This window comes from Clinocottus analis, unplaced genomic scaffold (genome assembly GCF_023055335.1).
Source record: "Clinocottus analis isolate CAN_PGR_092001 unplaced genomic scaffold, fCliAna1.0.p SCAF_31, whole genome shotgun sequence".
Lineage (NCBI taxonomy): Eukaryota > Metazoa > Chordata > Actinopteri > Perciformes > Cottidae > Clinocottus > Clinocottus analis.
This window is the reverse complement of record NW_027176054.1, coordinates 1,912,269-1,929,046: the sequence shown is the minus strand read 5'-3', so window position 1 is coordinate 1,929,046 and position 16,778 is coordinate 1,912,269. Positions and strand designations below refer to the sequence as shown.

Sequence of the window (16,778 nt, the reverse complement as noted above, 5' to 3'; positions counted from 1 at the left end):
GCAAGTGAACGCTGAGCAGCAGCGACGACGCTTCATCCTCCGTCTAGAGGACGAGGCGCCTGAGTGTTAGAGGTTCTCCATCACGATGAGAGAGAGAGAGAGAGAGAGAGAGAGAGAGAGAGAGAGAGAGAGTTCAATCATTTTGAAGAAGTCAAGGAGCCGGCGGTTGAAAAGCTATTTCACTTTTATATGACACCAGAATGACATTTAAGAAAACATGGAGGAAAAACAAAACAAAACAAAAAAAACATGCATTTTTGGGAACATATCGTGTAGGGCCGATGGGGAAACACACTCCATCGCTCTGGAACACACACACACACACACACACACACACACACACACGTCACCGTGCTCTCAGCGGTCTTTTCCAGCCCCGTGACTTTTTTATTCTAACACACAAACTCATAAATATAAACTTTATCTCTACCAGCCTCACACGTCTAACTGTACATCTACTGGAGCACATTGCATATCGCCGGCAGTGTGTGTGTGTGTGTGTGTGTGTGTGTGTGTGTGTGTGTGTGTGTGTGTGCGTGTGTGTGTGTCGACCTGCTCTGGATCGTCACCACACACAGAACTTGAAGAGGTGACGGGTCGACAGAAACATGCGCTGAGAGTTACAAGTTACATCGGTTTGGACCACGTCGCTTGCCGTAGATCGCTGTGGGCGGGCTCTAATATTCTAGTACTCTCATATTTCATAAATATATCATTTGGGTTTAATGCACCACCGGGTGCTCCATCCTCTTCTTCACGGGACGGCTTTGGATGCAACCAGAGGACGGGGTCAGATCAGTCTCGATAATAGCAAACGCACACATAAAGATTCACAAATATATTACATACAATAAAGACAAATGCAGAAATATATTTGTGTGTGTTTTTTACATGTATATAAATCATTTTAATCTATTCTGTGTACATTTTTGAATCTTTATGCTCATTTTCCATCATTGAGTCTGATCTGACGGCGTACCAGAGAGGCCGCACGACGTCTACACACAGTCATTACATCATTACACACCTTTAACACAACCTCAAGGAAAACCAGATGACATCAAGACGCCTGCTGCTGGTTGAACCGTCGATAATGTGCACGATATATTGAAGTATTACATGTGAATCTCTCTTTATGCGTTGGCCCTGGAGGAATCCCTGCTGCATGGCGAATGCGTTCAGATGCTGGGAATGAAAACCTTTTGATCACGAAAACCTCATTTCAAATTCTTCTGTGTTTGGATCTGTTATTATTAAATACATATTTTAGTAGGTTTTAAATCTGAGGGAAAAGTTTGACATTTATTTATAATATATTTTTCTTAATAGCATCAGAAAAGTCTTTGACAGCAATGGATGAACCGAAAAGACACGTTGAAACATCGCGGGGGAAATATTATCTCATTTTAGCCCTTTCATGGTTTGGAGGGAGCACAGAGTCTTCCTCCTCCTCCTCCTCCTCCTCCTCCTCCTCCTCCTCTTCCTCCTCTTCCTCCTCCTCTTCTCGCCGGTCCTGAAGACGCGTCCACATTCACACGACCTCGACACGCTGAAGATGAAACGAGTGAACGAACAAAAAGAAGGCGGGGCCTGAGCGACCTGTTCCCGGCCCTGCGGCCGCCGGAGAGGGAAGAACGCGACAGACGGGTCGATGCTACGGTCAGCGACGCTCGTTACAAAAAACTAAACGACGGACTGTACAAAGTTTGTCGCTCCCCTCGGGGAGAAGATCCAGAGTTTTTGAGTCTCATATTTCACTTTTCTCTCTCGCAGTTTTTCATATAAATAACTCAAAAGTAATGTTCATGAAACCCAAAGAGATGCCGGCTCAAATGTTACAGCCACGTCTTTCGAGGCTTGATGCTAAAAGTGATGCTAACAGGCTAAGCCCCGCCCCCTTAAGCCCCGCCCCCTCCTGAACTGTCCCACCACAGAGGCAACGCGTGTCTTTTCATCTGTTTTTCCTGGAGCTTGTGTCCGTGGGCTGAATGCTGCTGCTTTTCATGCCGAAGCCCGCGATGTCACTGTGCTCCTCCTCTTCCTCCTCTTCCTCCTGCTCTGCGCCCCTCCCCCGTCCCTCCGTCCAGGGGTTGGACAGGTAGCCGCGGGCGTCGACGGCGCGGAGGCGGCGTCCGTCTTCGCTCCGGTCCAGCGAGCCCGTGCTGTTGCACTTCTTCACCAGCGGGGGCGCCGGGGAGCGCGGGCCGAGCAGCGACGTCAGCGAGAGGCTGTTCGCCGTCTCCGACGAGTGTTCGCTGTCCAGGGTCCGGCGGCGGCGGCCGCCCCGGCCCGCGTCCTCGTCAGAGGGGTCCACGGAGTCCTGCCGGGGGCAGCCGGGGCCGCCGCCGCCGTCGCTCTGGCTGCGGCTCCTCTGCTGCCCCCTGGTGGCCCGGAGGGTGAAAGCGCCGCGTCGCTTCAGTAAAAGGTGGTCGCGGTCCCGGAGCTCCAGATCTCGGGGCGGGGACACGCTGAGGCTGAGCCCTTCCTCCAGGGTGGTCTGCAGGCTGCCCTCCGAGCTGCAAGTGGCCAGCGAGGAGTCACTGCGGGACGGGTGCTGCACACGGGGAGGGCGACAACAACAACAACAACAACAACAACAACCATTAGTCTTCAAGTCGGCCGCTGGTTTGCACCAACATGACATCCAAACTAAGACCTGAAGCAGTTTAGCTAAACTTTGTTTAAAATGAGTGAGCAAGCTAAAAAATATGTATCTACAAAAAAAATCTATTAAAGAAATATATTGTGATCAGAACTATGAACATCCAGCATGAGGAAGAACAAGGTAGCAGGACTCGTCCAGAGTTCAAGAGCTCTAACAACAACCCAATAAAAGACTAAAAGTGCACCTTTTTAAAAAGATTAGGACCTGAAGCATCAAAATGTGCAGCAACAAACACGACCCATGAAGCATCGGCATGTTAGGAAGCATGTTCAGTCCAAAAAATAACAATTTTTGGTTAAAACCTTTTTAAAACGACCCCCTTTGTGCCAAGACGGCGTCTCCTCGTCGACCACAGTGTTAAAATGATCAGCTGTCACATGAGAACAGGCCTCGCTTCACAGGAGCGACCGTATTTTTACAATTCAAATACATTTAATGGACTTTGTGTTTGTGGAGATATGCAAAGGTGCCGTTTCTGAAACACAGTTTTTATTTTACAGAAGAAGAGTAACGCAGCTTCTTGACGAGGGAAAGAAGACACAGCCTCCAGGAGGTGATGAACACATGTTGGTTTCCTGGGTGACGTACTCCTTCAGGAGAAGAAGCAATAAGATAATCCTTTACCGGTCCCACGGGGACATTTACAGGATTAACAGAGATTAGAGATTAGATCAAAAGTGGAAAAAGAGCAGATTTAATGTTTTAATGCTTACTTATACACAAAAATATCCATTTAATCAAAAACGATGAGTTAAGATTACTCAAAAAGGAAGAAGATGTTACACCAACTTGACATAATTAAGTTAGTAGAACTTCTTCTAAAAACTTTGAGTATACACTACTTAATCTATTTAAACTCTGTCACATTTCAAAGTGAAATAAAAACTAAATCCCTGCGTTTACATTTTTCTGGTGCGAGCGAGCCGGAGCGTCATGCAGCGTTTTGTGTCGGTGACAATGTGGCATGAGCGGGAGGTTGTTGGTTATTATCCCTAATCCTGTTACCCTCAGGGTGCAAGACCGCAGAGCAGAGGGAGGAGGTTCTGACAAAAGGCAGAAGAGGGAGGGATGGAGAGAAGAGAAAGATAAGAGGACCGGAGGAAGACGAGATGAAGGAAACACAAGCAGAGGGACCGAGCCGAGTCGCCGTCGGGCTCCGGGGCCAAACGGGATAATTAGCCAAGCGCCGCCGAGCATCGCGGAGGCAAACAAACAGGTAGAGGGGAAGCGGGAGGGAGGAGGAGGAGAAAACCTGTCTCCATGGTTACACGAGGACGAGAACTAAAATAAGGTGTCTTTTTTTTTTTCTTTTTCGTTTCCTAGCTTGCTTTCCAGCAGAAGCCGACACAGGAGAGGGCGCTCGATGCGGCAGGAGATCAGAGCTTTAATTAGAGATAAATAATGTAGCAGCAGCAGGGAGCCGGATTAAAGCTCACCAAATAAAAACGTGTGAGTGTCTTTGTGTTGCCATTAACCCCCCGAACCCACAACAAAACCTTCTGAAAATTAAATCATTCATCATTATCGGCAGAAGCCGGGAGGACAGTTTTAGAGCGTTTGCTTCTGGTGAAATAAAAAACGTACAAAAGAGCGAAGAAACCCGCCGAGCGCCTCTGAAGCCTCCACACAGAATGTACTGTTCAACTCTTTCACCCAAACATTCACCCACGGATAAATATGATGAGCCAGACACGACGGCGTTCGATGTTCCGACATTTGAGGGACTTCCACAACAAGTTATGGAGCACAATTACTGGAATTAAAGCCGCGCCCCTTTTTTTCCGACGTGAAAAAACGAAAAAGCGAGTGACGCGAATTTTCCACATAAAGTACAGCGAGGAAACTTAGTGGGAAAAGTGTTGAAAAAAGTGTTGCGAAAAGCGTCACGAAAAAGCGTCACAAATAAACTTTGAAAAAAAAAGTTGAAAAAAAAGTTGAAAAAAAAAACATTTAAAAAAAAGTTGAAAAAAAAACGTTAACATTTTTTTGGAAGAAAAAAAACGTAAAAAGAAAATTTGAAAAAAAAAAAAAAAATTAAAATTTTTTTTTAAAAAAAATGGGAATTTTTTTTTACATTTTTTTGGGAAAAAAAAAAAGGAAATTTTTTTTTTTTTAAAAAAAAAACGTAAAAAGAAAATTTGAAAAAAAAAAAAAAAAAATCTTTTTTTTAAATTTTTTTTTTTTCAATTTTGAAAAAAAACCTTAAAATTTTTTGGGAAAAAAAAACCTAAAAAAAAAACGTAAAAAGAAAATTAGAAAAAAAAAGGAAAAAAAAATTGAAAAAAAACCCAGTAAAAAATAAGCAAAAGTTGTTTTTGGTGTCAATGCAGCATAACTGAGTTATTCTTAAGACATTCTGAGTCCTCTACTTTTTGTCTTGGTTGTTCAGAAGTACCTGGGCGCTCAGGGGCCTGCTGTTGGCCCCAGGGGAGCGCAGGGAGGCCCAGGAGGCCGGCGAACGCAGCCCAGACGCTGCCCTGGCCCCGGGGCCGACGGCGTTCCCGGCACCGCCCGGATGAGCCACCGCGGCCGGGTGGAAGAAGTCTGCTGGGAGGTGGAAGACGGGCGAAGAGCCTCCATCTGCATCTGCAGAGAGAAGCTGAGCGTTTAATAATAATAATCATATTGAAGTTGATTAGATTTCACTGTGATATTGGAAAATGAAATATTTATATCAAGTTAATAATACACTTACGAGAACATTAGTATGAATAATCCAGCGCCTCTGAAATCGTATCATATCTTCAATTAATCTCATACAATTGGCAGAAATGCATTAAAAACAAAGATTAAATGTTTTTGTTGATGTATGATACTGTATTAAACGTGTTTTCTTTCTTGTTTACCATTTATTGTCAATGTGTAGAGTGAGACAATAACTCAAGAGAGAAATAGATTTATTTAAATAGACTTCTATACAACCAGAGGAGTCGTCCTTTGGTGGTCAGAAGAGAGAATGCAGCTTTAACACATGAAGCATAGACTTCTATACAACCAGAGGAGTCGCCCCCTGGTGGTCAGGAGAGAGAATGCAGCTTTAACACATGAAGCATAGACTTCTATACAACCAGAGGAGTCGCCCCCTGGTGGTCAGGAGAGAGAATGCAGATTCAACACATGAAGCATAGACTTCTATACAACCAGAGGAGTCGTCCTTTGGTGGTCAGAAGAGAGAATGCAGCTTTAACACATGAAGCATAGACTCCTATACAACCAGAGGAGTCGCCCCCTGGTGGTCAGGAGAGAGAATGCAGCTTTAACACATGAAGCATAGACTTCTATACAACCACAGGAGTCGCCCCCTGGTGGTCACTGGAGGGATTGACAGATATTTTCCTTCCAGAGTGAATCTGTCTGCCTTTGTCAAGGTTGAGGAGTAATAAAGTTCTGGAGACACAAAGATTCAGATCCACCAAGCTGATCACATTAACAAAATGAGATAATAAATTACAGTTTGATCTTCTAGATAAACACGTTAACGTCCGAGCGACGCCGTCGAACTGCTTCGCCTGATTCGACTCGCGTCTCCATCGTGTCTGATGATGACGGCCGCGTCCGTAAACACGTCATTCATCAGCATTCCCGCTGTCCTCTTCTGTCGCTTTGCTTTAATTTGCAGTGGGAGTCAACCGGCGTAGGGATACGCCACGCGCCCTTGTGCGCCGGCTCCAGCCGAGAGAAAGAAAAAAAAAAGAAACCCTCGTCTTATTTAAACGATATGATCAATGTCAGGTCAAAGTCACACTTCTTAATGAAATGGAGGCGGGTAAAGACCAGCGAGGGTCACTGATAAAGATAATAAGGAACGCTGGAGAACGTTGACCTCTGAGAGGGATTATTTTAATACGATGGAGGAGATTCAGTCCAACCGTTTCTCTGCCGATGGATGAAAAAATAATATGAACAAAAAGCAGAGCTGCAGATTCTCTCTCACATGTAATAATATTGAAATGATGAAATGGGAATCCACGTGAAAAAGTCGAATGAATATGTGGAGGCCATCGTCTGTGAAAAAATGACTTCTCTTTCCTGACCACCAGGGGGCGACTCCTCTGGTTGTATAGAAGTCTATGCTTCATGTGTTAAAGCTGCATTCTCTCTCCTGACCACCAGGGGGCGACTCCTCTGGTTGTATAGAAGTCTATGCTTCATGTGTTAGAGCTGCATTCTCTCTCCTGACCACCAGGGGGCGACTCCTCTGGTTGTATAGAAGTCTATGCTTCATGTGTTAAAGCTGCATTCTCTCTCCTGACCACCAGGGGGCGACTCCTCTGGTTGTATAGAAGTCTATGCTTCATGTGTTGAAGCTGCATTCTCTCTCCTGACCACCAGGGGGCGACTCCTCTGGTTGTATAGAAGTCTATATAAGTGACTCTACTTCTCTCTTGATGTATTCCCTCAGTAAACATTGTAAACATGAGTTTATGTCTCAATCTCTAGCTTCTAGTCTTCTTCTATACAGCGTGATGTTCATTTAGTACATTATTGTCTGTTAGAGTCAAACAGACCATAAAGCAGAGGACGCTTTAGGGGCGGGGCTACAAGGTGATTGACAGGTCTCTACTTCACTATATAACATAGCAACGTTCTCATTGTCTCAACACAAACTGGACTCTGGTTCACGAATTGCCGCACAAAGACAAAGAAAACTGCCTGTTTTGTGTATTTGTGTTATGTGGAAGTATCTCCCGTGTACTTGTACCTGTGCTTCGCCGCTCCAGCGACGGACTATTCACCGCAGGACGGACGCCGACCTCCAGCAGCTCTGGTCCCGCCTCCTCGCTTCCTGACCGGAGGGGCAACTCCTCCGAACTGTGGGAGCCGCCGCTGCCCCTCTGGAGGAGGAACAGAGCAAGAGAGGGCGACAACTGACCCGTGAGTCCAGGGACAAGTGATCGAGGGAAGACACACACACACACACACACACACACACACACACACACACACACACACACACACACACACACACACACACACACACACACACACACACACACAAACAAACTCATCCCAGCATGCCCCTGTCAAATGCACGGAGGGGTCTGGTGTAAAACATGTAAATAGTCATTAACGATGATAAACAAGATGGTGGACGACATGAGCACCGAAGACACCACCTGTGTGTGTGTGTGTGTGTGTGTGTGTGTGTGTGTGTGTGTGTGTGTGTGTGGGCGTGGCCTCTCACCAGCAGGTAGCTGCTGTGCTCGTCCAGGCTCAGGTCGTCGGGCAGCGCCGGAGACGACGACTTGTCCGACAGCGGCTCCGACCTCAGAGACGCCTGCTCCACCTCCGCCAGCCGGATCTGCAAACACACAGGAAGCAGCCGCGTTCCAACAGGAAGTGATGTCACCACGCCTCGCGACTGAACCAGAGTTTAAAAGGACTTGAAAGAGAAGTTTAGTTACATTAACACACTGTGAAGAGGGTCAACACTAACGTGCCATAGATATCACCATGAATATATGTATGAATGTATACATATAGAAATATAAATAATAATCACTGGAGCTCATATTCCAAGAGTCACCATGGCAACAGGTAGATAAGAGGCAGCTCCTCCATTTTAGTGGAAGTAGAGATTTTAATGCATGGAAGATTTTTATATGTACAAGGAGGAGCCTGCCTCTTTAAGAGGGAGGAGCCTGCCTCTTAAAGAGGGAGGAGCCTGTCTCTTTAGGAAAAAGAAGCCTGTCTCTTTAAGAGAGAGGAGCCTGCCCCTTTAAGAGAGAGGAGGTTGCCTCTTTAAGAGGGAGGAGCCTGCCCCTTTAAGAGAGAGGAGGCTGCCTCTTAAAGATGGAGGAGCCTGTCTCTTTAAGAGGGAGGGGCTTGCCTCTTTAAGAGGGAGAAGCCTGTCTCTTTAAGAGGGAGGGGCTTGCCCCTTTAAGAGAGAGGAGCCTGCCTCTTAAAGAGGGACGAGCCTGCCTGTTTAGGAAAGAGAAGCCTGTCTCTTTAAGATGGTGAAGCCTGTCTCTTTAAGAGGGAGGATCCTGTGTCTTTAAGAGGGAGGAGCCTGTCACTTTAGGAAAGAGGAGCCTGTCTCTTTAAGAGAGAGGAGCCTGTCTCTTTAAGAGAGAGGAGCCGACAGCGAGCGGGTGAAGGTTCACAGAGTCACAGTTTGAGTTAAGTTCATCTCGGGGTTAAACTCTGAAACCCGGCGCTGCGTTTAAACTAAAGCTGATATTGATCTTCATCCCGTTGCCTGGGAAACACCAGATTTCCAGCGGTTTGTGTTTGCCGTCCGGACCCCCGAAGCCACAGAGGAGAGAGTTCTGTGTATGAAGAGGGCGAATAAATATACATATAGATATAAATGTGCATAAGAGCTGCGTGGGAAGCTGCTCTTCCCGAACGCATCCAGGGGAAATGAAACCATGAGGAGAGAGCTGAGGGATGAAGATGAAGAGATAATTCTGACACACACACACACACACATTCATGGTGAAGCTCAGTACAAATATACAAGTACACCACAGCATTCTTTGTCTTTCATGTTTTATCAGCGCTTTAAAATCTGCAGTTCAGCTTTGAGCCACAGGAGGGAGCCTGAGCGCTCGTATCGCTCTGGTAATAAACGCCCACTTATAATTATCATGTTAAGTGGGCAGTGTGGATCAGGGCGAACAACAGCCCACACGCTAATGAAACACCTTTTGCAAAGATTATGACCTGAAGAAGCAGAAGCTGCAACAAAAAAACACAATAAAACAATAACGCCTACTCGCAGGGAGGAGGAGGGGGGGGGGGGGCTTTGTGCTTATACGGTTAAATATTAGACATTCTGTTGAAGTTAGAAAAAAAAACTACACCGTTCATTAAGCAGAAGCTGTAAAAAACCTCATCGTCGTCAGATTTTAAACTTTTCCCACGGTCCTTGAACGCGTCGTGTTCGCAATATTTCACGTCTCCACAAATAAACCAATAAACCTCTTAACAGACACAGAGGAGAGGCTGGAAGCATTGAAATAGAGTGTGTGTGTGTGTGTGTGTGTGTGTGTGTGTGTGTGTGTGTGTGTGTGTGTGTGTGTGTGTGTGTGTGTGTGTGTGTGTGTGTGTGTCCTCACCTCTTGTGTGTGGTCCTTACAGTCCCTGCAGACAGGGGGAGGTGAGCAGTAGTGGTGGAACACTGAACCTGACAGGTTGTCAATCATGTCTCCTTCCAACGAGTCCTTAATCAGCAGAGACACACTGTCCAGCCACTGGCTCTCCTGCAACACACACACACACACACACACACACACACACACACACACACACACACACACACACACACACACACACACACACTGTAATGACCTTGGTCTGTTTCAAACATTCACAACAAACAAGAAAGTAATATAATACATTTAAGATATAATTATCCAAATTTGAATTATGATTCCGAATGCAGCTTTAACGCATGAAGCTAGACTTCTATACAACCAGAGGAGTCGCCCCCTGGTGGTCAGGAGAGAGAATGCAGCTTTAACACATGAAGCATAGACTTCTATACAACCAGAGGAGTCGCCCCCTGGTGGTCAGGAGAGAGAATGCAGCTTTAACACATGAAGCAGAGACTTCTATACAACCAGAGGAGTCGCACCCTGGTGGTCAGGAGAGAGAATGCAGCTTTAACACATGAAGCATAGACTTCTATACAACCAGAGTCGCCGCCTGACATCTTTGCCTCCAAGAAGCCGACTATGAAACTGAAAGCCAGCGGTCTTTTCCTCTAGAGAAGCGCTCGTTTAAATGTTTTGTTCACTAACGACCACGACAGCCTCCCGCGTGGTCGTTAGGTCGAGAGTTCACGAGAGAATCAGTGAGCCGAACAACAACCTCCTGGTTTTGTTTACTGGGTTCAAACCAATGAGCTCTGATTACTTCTGATTGGCCGCTGGAAGCTCTATTGTTGTCTCTCAGCAGGTGTGGAAGTAAATAAAGCTGAAGTGTTTTCCCTCACACGCCAAAACAATCCAAACACGACCGCCAGGAGTTCACGAGTACTTGTACACAAAGTACATCATCGCTCTTAACGGCGTTACCGCTTGAGAGTTTAGGAGTGAGGGTTCAAGGGCGAGTGTTTAGGAATGAGATTTAAGGAGTGAGAGTTTAGGAGTAAGATTTTAAAAAGTGAGATTCGGGGAGTGAAATTGTAGGAGTGAGAGTTTAGGAGTGAGATTTTAGGAGTGAGTGTTTAGGAGTGAGTGTTTAGGAGTGAGTGTTTAGGAGTGAGTGTTTAGGAGTGAGTGTTTAGGAGTGAGTGTTTAGGAGTGAGAGTTTAGGAGTGAGTATTTAGGAGTGAGTATTTAGGAGTGAGTGTTTAGGAGTGAGTGTTTAGGAGTGAGTGTTTAGGAGTGAGTATTTAGGAGTGAGTGTTTAGGAGTGAGAGTTTAGGAGTGAGTTTTTAGGAGTGAGTGTTTAGGAGTGAGTGTTTAGGAGAGAGTTTTGGGGTGAGAGTTACTGCTTGCATGTTTCATGTCTTCCGTACACTCATGCTTTCCTTCAGCCGTCGGGTTCTGTGTTCTTTCTCTAATCTAAAGGGAATAAAAGACTTTTCCTCTGACGGAGACGTGAGAACGTCTCCTCTCTGGTTATTAATAGCTCGCGGCCGGCAGACAGCGAGACGCACGGTGATGGCAGCCGCCGCCCACTCGCCCCGTCCTCTCCTCGCTCACCCACCGGGCTCGCTGTGATCGGCTCAGCCGGATGACGGCGTCCATGTTCCGTGTTCCGTGTTCCGTGTTCCGTGTTCCGTGTTCGTCTGAGGCAAAAGCGCAGGAGAGGACGGAGGTTCAGGAGGTCCGCGCCGGCGCCGCCGCTAACCAATCAGCCGCTAATGGGGTCCGGTCCCGCCGCTCAGAGGAGGACGCGCTCGCTAACGCCTGCTGCGATGATTACAGTCATTACAAGTGAGGAGACAAAGTTGGTGCGAGTCTATTTGTGTCGGGCAGAGCGGCTTGTTGCTGGGCGGAAGAGCTGGAACACAACGAACTGACGCACTATTGTTTACCATGAAGATGTAAAGATGTGATGGAGACACATGTCAACCACCAGGGCTTTACACGAGGAGATCAATAAACATCAGTAGGATTTAATACGATGGAATAATATAATGTAATAAAATATATTATAATAAAATATATATATATATATATATATATATATATATATATATATATATATATATATATATATATATATATATTTAAATTAAACAATATATAAAATAATGTAAAAATATATACTGTAATTAAATATAATATAATGACATAACATAGTAAAATATAATATATTAAAATACAATATCATATTACATAATATAAATATAAAGATACAATACAATATAATATAACTTTCTATGACTGTGTCCACTTCCACTAATCCATGTGTGTGTGTGTTTTCAAATGAGCACCTGCGCTCTGCGTGTCACCGCCCAAACACACACACACACACACACACACACACACACACACACACACACACACCTTCAGCCATCCTGATCTCCTTCAGCTCTTCTCTCCTCGTCTCCGCTCACGTTGTCCTCTAATCTGCATTGAGATTCGTTCTATTGATCCTTTTCCCGAGACATCTCTCTGTTTGTTTGTTTGTTTGTTTGTTTGTTTGTTTGTTTCCTCCTGCCTCAGCGAGCAGCGCACTTCTGAAAATACCTGCTCTCATCTGCAGGGCTGTAATTTCTGTGAGTGCGTGATTGTTGATGTCGCTGTTTGAGATGTGCAGCAATCAGAGAGCCGAACGACGAGCGCACACACACACACACACACACACACACACACACACACACACACACACACACACACACACACACACTCCCTGTATTTTTAGACAGCCGCGGTTTAATATTGTTGCTGGTGTGTGAATGTGTGCGTGTGTGTGTAAATGTGTGCGTGTGTGTGTGGAGACATATTTGTATGTGAAAGTCATCGGCGCCCTGTTTCTTTGCATCGCGGATGAGAGTATATTACCCACGATGCCGTGCGGTCCCGCAGAGCTCAGCTGCACGAGCAGCGTCGACGCTTCACACAAAGTTATTGAAGCAAAAACAACGACTGTGTCGTTTAGTCAGATTATCAGACGTCTGCTTCCGTGAATTATTCTCTCATCAGACGGAGTGAGAGTTCAGGAGTGAGAGTTTAAGAGTGAGAGTTTAAGAGTGAGAGTTTAAGAGTGAGAGTTTAAGAGTGAGAGTTCAGGAGTGAGAGTTTAAGAGTGAGAGTTTAAGAGTGAGAGTTTAAAGGTGAGAGTTTAAGAGTGAGAGTTTAAAGGTGAGAGTTTAAGAGTGAGAGTTTAAAGGTGAGAGTTTAAGAGTGAGAGTTCAGGAGTGAGAGTTTAAGAGTGAGAGTTTAAGAGTGAGAGTTTAAAGGTGAGAGTTTAAGAGTGAGAGTTCAGGAGTGAGAGTTTAAGAGTGAGAGTTTAAAGGGGAGAGTTTAAGAGTGAGAGTTTAAGAGTGAGAGTTTAAAGGTGAGAGTTCAGGAGTGAGAGTTTAAAGGTGAGAGTTCAGGAGTGAGAGTTCAGGAGTGAGAGTTTAAGAGTGAGAGTTTAAGAGTGAGAGTTTAAGAGTGAGAGTTCAGGAGTGAGAGTTTAAGAGTGAGAGTTTAAGAGTGAGAGTTTAAAGGTGAGAGTTTAAGAGTGAGAGTTCAGGAGTGAGAGTTTAAGAGTGAGAGTTTAAAGGGGAGAGTTTAAGAGTGAGAGTTTAAGAGTGAGAGTTTAAGAGTGAGAGTTTAGGAGTGAGAGTTCAGGAGTGAGAGTTTAAGAGTGAGAGTTCAGGAGTGAGAGTTCAGGAGTGAGAGTTTAAGAGTGAGAGTTTAAGAGTGAGAGTTCAGGAGTGAGAGTTTAAGAGTGAGAGTTTAAAGGGGAGAGTTTAAGAGTGAGAGTTTAAGAGTGAGAGTTTAAGAGTGAGAGTTTAGGAGTGAGAGTTCAGGAGTGAGAGTTTAAGAGTGAGAGTTTAGGAGTGAGAGTTCAGGAGTGAGAGTTTAAGAGTGAGAGTTCAGGAGTGAGAGTTTAAGAGTGAGAGTTTAGGAGTGAGAGTTCAGGAGTGAGAGTTCAGGAGTGAGAGTTTAAGAGTGAGAGTTCAGGAGTGAGAGTTCTCACTGGCTGAGCGGTCGTGATGTCAGAGTGTCCGTCACACTAACTGTGACGTCCTGATTACTTCTGACTTCCTCAGAATATTTGTTTGTTGCCGACATGCAGAACCAGAAGAAGACGAGCGGCTGCTTCAGCGGCGAAACATCGTCTCACCTGAGCAGGAGAGTAGAGCCGACACCGGTGGTGGGCGTGTCCATCGTGAGCAGCTCCTCCTCCTCCTCCTCCATCTCGTAGCGGCGCCATCACCCTGCCGCTCAGGCCCCCGGCCGCCGTGCCCGCCGCGATGGCTCCGGACGCGGCGGCGCCGGCCGTGGCCCCGCCGATGGCGCCGATGCCGCCCATCATGCAGCAGAGGCCTCCCTGAGCCAGCTCCAGCTCGATCTCGGCGTCCATCTCGGCGTCCTCCTGCGCCTCCTTGTTGGAGTCGTCCAGGTGCTTCATGAGCACCGCCACCACCACGTTGATCAGCACGAACTGGGCCGTCAGCACGAAGGACACAAAGTACAGCGGAGAGATGAACTGCAGGCCCGCGTGGCAGCCGTAGTCGGTGGCCGGGTGACCCGGTGGGCACTCCCTCAGGGTGTCCTGGTGGGCGGGGGAGGGGTCAGGGGGGAGGGGTAAGGGGGGAGGAGTCAGGGGGGAGGAGTTAGTGGTGATAGATTAGGAGTGAAAATGTAGGGGTTAGAGTTTAAGGGTAAGAGGTCAGGGGTGATAGATTAGGAGTGAGAGTTAAGGGGTGAGAGTTTAGGAGTGAAAGTTTAGCGGTGAAAGTTAAGGGGTGAAAGTTAAGAGGTGAAAGTTAAGGGGTGAAAGTTTAGGGGTGAGAGTTTAGGGGTGAGAGTTTAGGGGTGAGAGTTTAGGGGTGAAAGTTAAGGAGTGAAAATTAAGGGGTGAGAGTTAAGGAGTGAAAATTAAGGGGTGAGAGTTTAGGGATGAAAGTTAAGGGGTGAGAGTTAAGGGGTGAGAGTTTAGGGGTGAGAGTTTAGGGGTGAGAGTTTAGGGGTGAGAGTTAAGAGGTGAGAGTTAAGGGGTGAGAGTTTAGGGGTGAGAGTTAAGGGGTGAGAGTTAAGAGGTGAGAGTTAAGGGGTGAGAGTTAAGGGGTGAGAGTTAAGAGGTGAAAGTTAAGGGGTGAGAGTTAAGGGGTGAGAGTTAAGAGGTGAAAGTTAAGGGGTGAGAGTTTAGGGGTGAGAGTTAAGGGGTGAGAGTTAAGGGGTGAGAGTTAAGGGGTGAGAGTTTAGGGGTGAGAGTTAAGGGGTGAGAGTTAAGGGGTGAGAGTTAAGGGGTGAGAGTTAAGGGGTGAGAGTTAAGGGGTGAGACGGGGAATGGCTGGTGGACAGAATGAGAACAGACGTATTTCGTTGCTGTTTCCTTGCGTGTTGCTGTCTGAGTGGAAACCAGTGACTGTTTCATTATTCACACTCGCACTCGTCTCACATCCTCCGTGAACAAAGGCTCTTTCCATATAAAAAGGAGTGAGAGGCAGTAAAACCTCCCATTGATTTCACACTGAACGCATCTTATTGCTTCCAGGGCCCTAAAAGAGTCGAATGAAGCGACGCTCACGACTCCGAGTGCGTTCCTTTCACGAGGAGTCTGAGTGAAGCCTTTGTGCTCGACAAACGAGACTCTTCCCGACACGCCGTGGAAGCAATCCGGAGCGCTTGTCGGGCGTTCAGGTTTTTCCGTCCCTCTCCTTCCTCGGCGCTGATGAACTTCCTCCAGGTGAGGAGCCGCCAGAACGTTTTAACAGCTCAAAGGCGAACCCAGCGAGCGAGACTCGATTGATTGAGGTGACGGACGAGGAAACCAAGAGGGCGATGTCATTTCTTACTCTTCATTCCTCTTTGGAAGGTTTATTTTGTTAAGTGCATGTTTGCATCTCCGGCTCAAGGACACGCTCATCCCTCATCCTTAAATATCCTCCGGGACTGGGATCTGAACTAAAGACCTTCAATTACTCCTCTGCTTCTGCCTGGACGGAGATTGGTGTCAACTAGATTTGGTCAGCCTTAAAAAAACAAGTCTCTGCGCCCTCCCCTTCACTTTCTGATTGACCCTCATCTCAGAGCATTGTTGTGTGTCTACGGCAAGAGATGAGGTGACAGAAGTGAAGTGAAAACCGATTAGCTTTTGCTTTTGTTCACGCCACAAGACTTGAATTACAGATTTTGGAGCTCCCGGACTTGAGCGCCCCTGTGAACTGTTCCAAGACGCATCACAGATATCAGCTTTTATACCGTATTTATTTTTATTCATGTGTGATACACCGTTAACCGCCGCTAGCACCTCAACTGCAACCGTTTTGTTGCGTTAACACAAACCCTCAAAGCTTGAAGACACTGCGTAAAACGCTGCCGGCGACGCTGGAATCTTTTCCCCAAGTGGCGAGCTATGACCACGCCGGGCGACCGGACATACCCATCTGGGATATCGTCTGGTGAAGGATGTTGCACTTGGACTTAGCTTAGCTTCACCCGAGCTTCACGCGATTACCGAGGCCGGTCCAAATCACAAAAGGCGGCGAGCTGAAGTACCTTCATGATGCCGTTCCAGTTGTCGCCGGTGGAAACCTGGAAGAGCGTGAGGAAGGCCATCCCGAAGTTTTCAAAGGTGGCGTGTCGGCTCATCCCCTCACAGGGGTAGTCGGCGTTACACACTAAGAGAAGACATGAGGAAGAGGAAGAGGAGGACACTTTGGTCAGAGAGATCACAGCTGGTTCTTTGGTTAAAATGAAGGTTTGCTGAGTTGCATCTTGGAGATGACCCGGAGATAACGCACAGGGAAGAGGAAAGGACTGCACATGTGCTTTTCAGCCTTTAGTAGAGAAAACAGACAAAGACATAGTGCACGTTTGTCATTGGACGGCCGGCCGAAGAGCTTTTCAGATTTATTTTGGGGAGTCGACATCCAGTCACGTTCAGGATTTCAGGAATAAAAAGAAAAACGTAAATCAAGTGGCCGTAACCTTGAGGAAGCAGACTGAACACAGCTATATTATTCATTCTGCGGCTGATTGATTGTAATTTCACA

At 46.5% G+C, this 16,778-nt stretch overlaps 1 protein-coding gene across 3 annotated transcripts in view; it reads right to left on the bottom strand.

Moving 5' to 3' along the window:
- Positions 1-166: 166 nt before the first annotated feature.
- Positions 167-16,778, bottom strand: part of LOC137798689 (voltage-dependent T-type calcium channel subunit alpha-1I-like) — a 79,383-nt gene continuing 62,771 nt past the window's right edge. Inside the window, exons 30-36 of one of the 3 annotated variants that reach the window (XM_068595592.1) lie at positions 16,282-16,403; positions 13,901-14,332; positions 9,727-9,870; positions 7,851-7,967; positions 7,368-7,500; positions 5,061-5,251; positions 167-2,554 (exon numbers count right to left, since the gene is read on the bottom strand). In XM_068595592.1, the coding sequence (XP_068451693.1) occupies positions 1,952-2,554; positions 5,061-5,251; positions 7,368-7,500; positions 7,851-7,967; positions 9,727-9,870; positions 13,901-14,332; positions 16,282-16,403 (1,742 nt within the window). In that variant the 3' untranslated portion in view covers positions 167-1,951. Of the gene's footprint in view, positions 2,555-5,060; positions 5,252-5,360; positions 5,391-7,367; positions 7,501-7,850; positions 7,968-9,726; positions 9,871-13,900; positions 14,333-14,965; positions 15,074-16,281; positions 16,404-16,778 lie in introns of those variants that run through there. The other 2 variants (XM_068595593.1, XM_068595594.1) reach the window with 2 other exon arrangements.